This window comes from Nerophis ophidion, linkage group LG01 (genome assembly GCF_033978795.1).
Source record: "Nerophis ophidion isolate RoL-2023_Sa linkage group LG01, RoL_Noph_v1.0, whole genome shotgun sequence".
NCBI lineage: Eukaryota > Metazoa > Chordata > Actinopteri > Syngnathiformes > Syngnathidae > Nerophis > Nerophis ophidion.
Window position 1 is genome coordinate 1,907,039 of NC_084611.1, and position 8,296 is coordinate 1,915,334.

An 8,296-nucleotide genomic window follows, 5' to 3' on the forward strand; every position below is an offset into this window, starting at 1 on the left:
CATAGTAGTAGTACTCATAGTAGTAGTAGTCATAGTAGTAGTACTCATAGTAGTAGTAGTCATAGTAGTAGTACTCATAGTAGTAGTACTCATAGTAGTAGTAGTCATAGTAGTAGTACTCATAGTAGTAGTAGTACTCATAGTAGTAGTGATAGTTGTACTGCTCTCCTTATATTGTTACATCAACATTGGCACATAGAATTCACCATGAAATGAAATATCTGAAGTATCAAAAATGTCAATTATGAGAGGGAAAAAGTCATGTTCATGACATAAAAAGTCGACATTCCAATTTTCTTATCAAATCATTTCCATTTTTGTATCTCATAAATCCATCATTGTGAGACTGAAACACTCTAAAGACGAATTAGTTTTACATAAAAGGAAGTTGAAATGACGAGATAAAAATTCTCAATTGTGGCATAAAAAGGTGCAATTATGAGACAGCCATGAGATGACAAAATAGAAATAATGAGAAGAATTTAGACATTTTATCTTATAATCAAGGAAGTTGAAATGAGATAAAAAGTCCGAATTATGAAATAAAAAGTTAAAAGTTGAAAGTGTGTATTATGAGAATATTGACTTAGTATGACATCATGACTTAGTATGACATCATGACTTAGTATGACATCATTTAGACTGTTCATCTTCTAGTGATGACTTAGTATGCAAAGTTCTGCAGGTTCGGACACGAGCACTCAAGTGTTTGCATTATTGCTGCAGAAAGGTCTAGAAGTGAATAGCTCCGTTTGATTGGTCACAATTCAATGTTCGAAAGCCTGTCAGTGCCTTAAGAGCCACACTAGACAAGGAGCTGTGTGTGCAGGTGAAGCTGAGCAAGAACTACGAACAAGCCCTGGAACAGATCGATGAGAACCTGATCTACTGGCCTCGCTTCACACGCCACAAGTGTAAGCAGCGCTTCACCAAGATCACGCAGTATTTGATCCGCATGCGCAAGCTGCTCCTCAAGAGACAGTAAGTCCTCACACTCGCCCTCAACATAGTCGCCCTACTAACTCCTAACTCCGCCCACCTTTCAGGAGGAAGCTGGTTCCGCTCAGCAGGAAGGTGGAGCGGCGGGAGAAGCGCAAAGAGGTGAGAAGTCTTCCTAAGCCTGCGCCGCCGTCCTTTCTGACGCCGGCGCTTTGTGCTTGCAGGAGAAAGCTCTGATCGCCGCCCAGCTGGACAACGCCATCGAGAAGGAGCTGCTGGAGAGGCTGAAACAGGGCACGGTACGTGACTCCGCCCCCTCCCCCACAGCCCACGCACTCTAACATCCTCTTTTGCAGTACGGAGACATCTACAACTTCCCCATGCACGCCTTCGACAAAGCTCTGGAGGAGCAGGAGGAGGAGAGCGAGGCGGAGTCTGAGACGGACCAGGAGGAGGAGGAGGAGGAGGAGGAGGAGGTGAGGAAGGGTGAAGTCGGGCTAGTTCAAAAGTGGTGTTGACCATGTGACTCCTGCAGGATGTGGGCCGCAAGGAGTTTGTAGCAGCTGACGACATGGACGAGAGCGACCTCAGCGACTTTGAGGTGAGACAACATCAGGTGGCAGGTCACGTGACATCAGTGACGAGCACGCTGTCGCCCGCAGGAAATGAACAAGTTGATGGCGAGCAGCGAGGAAGATGAGGACATGTCCACTGAGGAAGAGGAGGAGACCACGAAGGTCAAAGGCAAATCTCCCGCCAAGAAGAAGAAGCGAGCGTACGTGGAGATAGAATACGAGCAGGAGGCGGAGCCACCTGCCAAGACCGTGACTACGTAGCAACTGTCGCCATGGCAACACAAACTAGGGTTTTTTTTTCTTGCAAGTCTTTCAATAAAACATCTTCCTTATGGTGTTGAGTTTATTTACAAAGAAAGTGTGGAATATAAATAATTGTTACATACATGCAGCGCCCCCTTCAGGCTGCTAAAATGCTGCTTAAGGCCAGGACCTGGGTCAAAGGTCAACTCTCTGCACAGTTGTTTGGATGAGAAACAAGGTGCTAGCATGTGCATGAAGACTACATTTGGCAGCTACAGAGGAATGCTTGGAATGCTAAAAGGTGTAGCGGCCAGGACTTCCTCTAGGGGGCGGCAGCGGCTTGATATGTTGGAGCGATGCAGTTAGAGAAACACTTCAATGTCTGGAAGCTTCCGTAAAAAGAGGAGCCTGGGGTGAGAAGCTTTTCAGTAGAAAGAAGAAAAAGTGCGGATGAGATTAGCAGAGCTGGACGTAGGACTGATCCACGTGGTCTGGACTGGTCCAGCGCCTGGAGAGTTAGTCCAGATGAGGTGTTGGATCAGATTAGTGATGATTGGTCCCGCGCTGCAGGTGTGTAGAATGTTCCAGGTCCTGCTGGTTAACAGCTGCAGCCCTCCTTGGCCGGCTGGCTGTCAGCGTTCAGGCGGCCCCCCTGCGGCGCCGACGGTTTGTGCTGGACTCCGGACTCTGCGGCGTTCAGGTCCAAACTTCCATCCTGAATGTTCTGGTAGATCCTCTTTGCGGCCTCCAGGAAGGCCTCCTCCACGTTCTCTCCTCTGGACCACAACGACATCATCGATCAATAACACTGATATACGCGTGTGTGTGTGTGTGTGTGTGTGTGTGTGTACTCACGTCTTGGCGCTGGCCTCCAGGAACAACAAACCTGATCATCAATACAAGAAAAAACAAGTCCATGTTGACATGTGAGGACATCAAAGACTTCCTCTCATCAATTATTCATAAACACTCATGCTAATTAGCTCATGGATATGGTGATGAGGTAAAGGTCACGTGTTGAACTGTTTTCACATGTGTACACATCCAACACACACACACACACACGTGGGTATATACAGACAGTATATATATATATATATATATATATATATATATATATATACAGTGGGGCAAGACAGTATTTAGTCAGCCAGCGATTGTGCAAGTTCTCCCACTTCAAATGATGACAGGTGTGTCATTTTCATCACAGGTACACTTTAACTGGGAGAGACAGAATGGGGGGAAAAATCCAGGAATTCACATTGTAGGAATTTTAAAGAATTTATTAGTAAATGATGGTGGAAAATAAGTATTTGGTCAATAACAAAAATTCAACTCAATACTTTGTAATAAAACCTTTGTTGGCAATAACAGAGATCAAAGGATTACTGTAGGTCTTTACCAGGTGTGCACACCCAGTAGCTGGTATTTTGGACCATTCCTCCATGCAGATCTTCTTGAGAGCGGTGATGTCTTGGGGCTGTCGCCGAGCAACACAGACTTTCAACTCCCTCCACAGATTTTCTATGGGGTTGAGGTCTGGAGACTGGCTAGGCCACTCCAGGACTTTCAAATGCTTCTTACGGAGCCAGTCCTTCGTTGCCCGGGCGGTGTGTTTGGGATCATTGTCATGCTGGAAGACCCAGCCACGTTTCATCTTCAAAGCTCTCACTGATGGAAGGAGGTTTTGGCTCCAAATCTCACGATACATGGCCCCATTCTTTCTTTCCTTAACACGGACCAATCGTCCTGTCCCCTTAGCAGAAAAACAGCCCCAAAGCATGATGCTTCCACCCCCATGCTTCACAGTAGGTGTGGTGTTCTTGGGATGCAACTCAGTATTCTTCTTCCTCCAAACACGACAAGTTGAGTTCTATTTTGGTTTCATGTGACCACATGACATTCTCCCAATCCTCTGCTGTATCATCCATGTGCTCTCTGGCAAACTTCAGACAGGCCTGGACATGCGCTGGCTTAAGCAGGGGGACACATCTGGCACTGCAGGATTTGATTCCCTGTCGGCATAGTGTGTTGCTGATGGTAACCTTTGTTACTTTGGTCCCAGCTCTCTGCAGGTCATTCACCAGGAGCCCTTGTGTGGTTCTGGGATTTTTGCTCAGCGTTCTCATGATCATTTTGACCCCACAGGATGAGATCTTGCGTGGAGCCCCAGATCGAGGGAGATTATCTGTGGTCTTGTATGTCTTCCATTTTCTGATAATTGCTCCCACAGTTGATTTTTTCACAGCAAGCTGCTTGCCTATTGTAGATTCACTCTTCCCAGTCTGGTACAGGTCTACAATTATTTTCCTGGTGTCCTTCGACCGCTCTTTGGTCTTGGCCATAGTGGAGTTTGGAGTCTGACTGTTTGAGGCTGTGGACAGGTGTCTTTTATACAGATAACAAGTTCAAACAGGTTCCATTAATACAGGTAACGAGTGGAGGACAGAAGAGCTTCTCAAAGAAGAAGTTACAGGTCTGTGAGAGCCAGAGATCTTACTTGTTTGAAGTCACCAAATACTTATTTTCCACCATCATTTACGAATGAATTATTTAAAATTCCTACAATGTGAATTCCTGGATTTTTTCCCCCCATTCTGTCTCTCCCAGTTGAAGTGTACCTATGATGAAAATGACACACCTCTGTCATCATTTGAAGTGGGAGAACTTGCACAATCGCTGGCTGACTAAATACTTTTTTGCCCCACTTTATATATATATATATATATATATACATACACACACATACATACGTATATACACACACACACACATATATAGATATATATATACATACATACAGTACATTTATACACACACACATACATATGCACACATATATATATTCTCATTTTCTGAGACAGTCCTGTATGTATGTATATGTGTATATATATATATATATATATATATATACTGTATGGAGGCAATCAGCCTGTGGCATTGCTGAGGTGTTATGGATGCCCAGGATGCTTCAATAGTGGCCTTTAGCTCATTTGCATTATTGGGCCTGGTGTCTTTCAGCTTCTTCTTCACAATAACCCACAAATTGTCTATGAGGTTCAGGTCAGGAGAGTTGGCAGGCCAATGGAGGACAGTAATGCCATGGTCAGTACACCAGTTACTGCTGCTTTTGGCACTGTGGGCAGGTGCCAGATCATGCTGGAAAATGAAATCATCATCTCCATAGAGCTTTACAACAGATGGAAGCCTATACACAGCTGCATTGACTCTGGACTTGATGAAACACAGTGGACCAAAACCAGCAGCTGACATGGCTCCCCAAACCATTGCTGACTGAGGGAACTTCTGTTGTCTAGAGTTCAGGAGTGGCTTGACCATGGGAATACGGCTATTGAAGCTGTATCTGTTGTAAAGCTCTATGGAGATGATGATTTCATTTTCCAGCATAATCTGGCACCTGCCCACAGTGCCAAAAGCAGCAGTAACTGGTGTACTGACCATGGCATTACTGTCCTCCATTGGCCTGCCAACTCCCCTGACCTGAACCCCAGAGAGAATGTGTGGGTTATTGTGAAGAAGAAGCTGAAAGACATCAGACCCAATAATGCAAATGAGCTGAAGGCCGCTATTGAAGCATCCTGGGCATCCATAACACCTCAGCAATGCCACAGACTGATTGCCTCCATGCCACGCTGCATTGATGCAGTAATCCCTGCAAAAGGATTCCCAACCAAGTACTGAGTGCATTAATTGACATTTACAAATGTTTGATTTGGTTTTCCTGTTATAAATCTTTTTTTTTTTTACTTGGTCTGAGGAAATATTCTAATTTTTTGAGATAGGATTTTTGAGTTTTCTTAAGCTGTATGCCATAATCAGCAATATTAAAATAATAAAAGGCTTGCAATATTTCAGTTGATGTGTAATGAATCCAGAATGTATGACATTTTCATGTTTTTAGTTGCATTACAGAAAATAAAGGACTTTATCACAATATTCTCATTTACTGAGACAGTCCTGTATGTATGTATGTATGTATATATATATATATATATATATATATATACTGTATTCCCTTGAATTGCCGCCAGGTATTTAGTATGCGCCCGCCTTGAATTACTGCCGGGTCAAACTCACTTCCCAGAATAATTAGCGCATGCTTAGTATTACCGCCTGGTGAAACTGGTGACGTCACAAGTGACACTTCCCCTGTCATCATTTTCAAAATGGAGGAGGCTGATTTCAATACCGGTAATTTGAAATCGCATAAAGGGAAGAAGATTAAGAGCTAATCAGTAGGATTTAAGGTGCAAGCTTACATCACACCCAAATTTTTACTGCATACCTAGTGAGAAGAGGTTTTAAATTAATTGGCGCCCCGGCGGCAATTCAAGGAAATACGGTATATATATATACATACATACATACATACATACATACATACATACGTACACAAATATACATATGTTTATAGTGTCAAGTAATGAAAATCAGAGAAGTAGTCATGAGCAATTATTTAAAAAAAGCATACCAGAGATAATTCATTATTTGAACAATAAATGAACCTGACTTGACATGCGCACACACACACAGACACACACACACACACACACAGACACACACACACAGACACACACACACACACACACGATGAAACCTGCAGAAATCAGTTGTCATTTGGTTTCTCTAGGTTTCCATTTTCTTCCAGTTCATGCAACATTTCTCCCACATTTGTGCAGCGTCATTGTGAGAACTTTTAGTTAAGACTTTGAATCATTTTGCTTCTCCACGCTGTTCTTGAGGATTATTATCACAGGAAGGTGACATTTCAAAACAAATACATTTTTCTCCTGCTGCAGGTCACAAAAAAGATGAGTAATCATTGATCGGGCAACAGAATGGCCCCGCCCATCTTAACGTGAGCGCCGTGTTCATGTGTGTGACCTCTGACCTCATAGCTCATTTCCAAAACGCCGCTCACCGTTCTCGTCGGCAAACTGCTTGGCTTCCTCGTACGTCACGTCCCTCTGCGCCTCCAGGTCGGCCTTGTTGCCGATCAGAATGATGACCTGCACACACCAGCCGCAGTCGTAAGGTGCCCGGGCGTCGGCCAGGTGAGAGCGGGCGCTTGGCTCACCGTGTTGGGGTTGGTCAGGTTCCTGGCGTCCGTCAGCCAGCTGCTCAGGTGATTGTAGGTGCTCCTCCTGCCAACAAACACAAGGTGAGCCGGCGCCCGTCTGTCAGTGGGCGCCGCGGACCGCCACGTGACCACCTGGTGATGTCGTAGACCATGAGGGCCCCCGCCGCTCCCCTGTAGTAGGACCTGGTGACCGCCCTGAAGCGCTCCTGGCCGGCCGTGTCCCAAATCTGCAGCTTCACCTTCTGCCCGTGCACCTCCATGATCCTGGTGCCGAACTCCACCCCGATGGTGTGAGGGCAGTCCGCCATGACTAAACACACACACGCACGCGCACACACACACACACACACACGCCATAAACAGCATGTCAATGAGTCAAAAAGGTAGTGGAAGAAACAAACAACTCACATTTCTTCTCGGTAAACTGGTGCAGCAGACAGGACTTGCCTACTCCCATGTCACCTGCAGAACAAAACACACCTTCAACGACTAGGGGGGGGTCAGGTGATGACGTCACGAGTCATGTGACCGGCTCACCAATGATGATGTACTTGAAGATGTAGGAGTAGTTGTAAGGTGCGGCGGTCATCTTGGCTCCAACACCTGCAGTCAAGTCTGCAAAAAGCAAGTTTGGTCATAATTATTTTGGAGGAGTTTAGCAGCGACGAGCTGGGCTAACATTTGGCTTGAGGCGCTAGACGTTGGTGTAAAAAGTGTAAGTGCAAGAAAGGTGTAAAAAGTGTAAATGCAAGAAAGGTGTAAAAAGTGTAAATGCAAGAAAGGTGTGAAAAGTCAGATGTTGAACATAAAACAACAACCCTCTGGTCATTGAGCTAACAAGCTAGCCGGCTAACTAGCGGAGTGCGTGAATAAACCTGGCGCGTTAGGGGATGACTCGCTGGATAATTGTAAGGATGACTTGATGTTTTCTTACCTTGTGTGGTGAAGTTTAAAGCGTCGAGGCGGCAAAGGCGGCTGCTGCTCAGACGGATGATTAGCTTAGCTTGTTAGCCCTCACGAAGCTCCGCCTCTTCCGCAATACTTCCTCTGCCGGCCCGAGCGTGACGTCAACTCTCGCGAGATCTCCTGCCCCCTCCCCCCTCCCACCGCGCTGACACGACGAGGCCTATCAAAGGACAGCAAATGACGTCATTGGTCACTTGACTTGCTTCTGTCGAATGACTTAAAATGTCGGAGATGTTGAATAAGTTGTAAAAAGATAAAAAATAAAATTCTATCGCGTATTTTTTTTGTTGTTGTTTTTTTTATTCAAAATGTTAGAGATGTTGAATATGTTGTTAAAATAAATAAATAAAAAATAAACTTTGTGTTGCGTGTTTGTGTTGTTGTTTTTAATTTAAAATGTTGGAGATGTGAATGTTGTAGGTGTTGAATAAGTTGTAGGGTAAAATAAAAAATAAAAAGATAAATGTTGTGC

At 44.7% G+C, this 8,296-nt stretch overlaps 2 protein-coding genes across 5 annotated transcripts in view; one reads left to right on the forward strand and one right to left on the reverse strand.

The window, feature by feature from the left end:
* mak16 (MAK16 homolog (S. cerevisiae)) overlaps nucleotides 1–1,846 on the forward strand; it is a 10,065-nt gene extending 8,219 nt beyond the window's left edge. Inside the window, exons 5-10 of one of the 4 annotated variants that reach the window (XM_061892796.1) lie at nucleotides 830–981; nucleotides 1,047–1,101; nucleotides 1,164–1,238; nucleotides 1,296–1,415; nucleotides 1,475–1,540; nucleotides 1,602–1,846. In XM_061892796.1, coding sequence (XP_061748780.1) covers nucleotides 830–981; nucleotides 1,047–1,101; nucleotides 1,164–1,238; nucleotides 1,296–1,415; nucleotides 1,475–1,540; nucleotides 1,602–1,775 — 642 coding nt within the window. In that variant the 3' untranslated portion in view covers nucleotides 1,776–1,846. Of the gene's footprint in view, nucleotides 1–829; nucleotides 982–1,046; nucleotides 1,102–1,163; nucleotides 1,239–1,295; nucleotides 1,416–1,472; nucleotides 1,541–1,601 lie in introns of all 4 variants that reach the window. The other 3 variants (XM_061892839.1, XM_061892892.1, XM_061892955.1) reach the window with 3 other exon arrangements.
* Nucleotides 1,844–7,950, reverse strand: LOC133547194 (ras-related protein Rab-14-like). The gene is made up of 8 exons (XM_061893006.1): nucleotides 7,793–7,950; nucleotides 7,396–7,473; nucleotides 7,267–7,320; nucleotides 6,991–7,168; nucleotides 6,856–6,922; nucleotides 6,700–6,787; nucleotides 2,613–2,643; nucleotides 1,844–2,533 (listed from the first exon to the last, which is right to left on the reverse strand). The coding sequence occupies exons 2-8, from the start codon at nucleotides 7,445–7,447 to the stop codon at nucleotides 2,356–2,358; spliced, it is 648 nt and encodes a 215-aa protein (XP_061748990.1). The 5' UTR covers nucleotides 7,448–7,473; nucleotides 7,793–7,950; the 3' UTR covers nucleotides 1,844–2,355.
* Nucleotides 7,951–8,296: the final 346 nt, after the last annotated feature.

Bases quoted from the DNA above. Each gene is read 5' to 3' on its own strand.
- LOC133547194 (XM_061893006.1), bottom strand. From the start codon at position 7,447: ATGACCGCCGCACCTTACAACTACTCCTACATCTTCAAGTACATCATC. The intron at 6,923-6,990 runs GTGGTCACGTGG...GTTTGTTGGCAG, and splicing joins ATGGTCTACGACATCACCAG to GAGGAGCACCTACAATCACC. The intron at 2,644-6,699 runs GTGAGCGGCGTT...ATTGATGATCAG, and splicing joins GCAGTTTGCCGACGAGAACG to GTTTGTTGTTCCTGGAGGCC.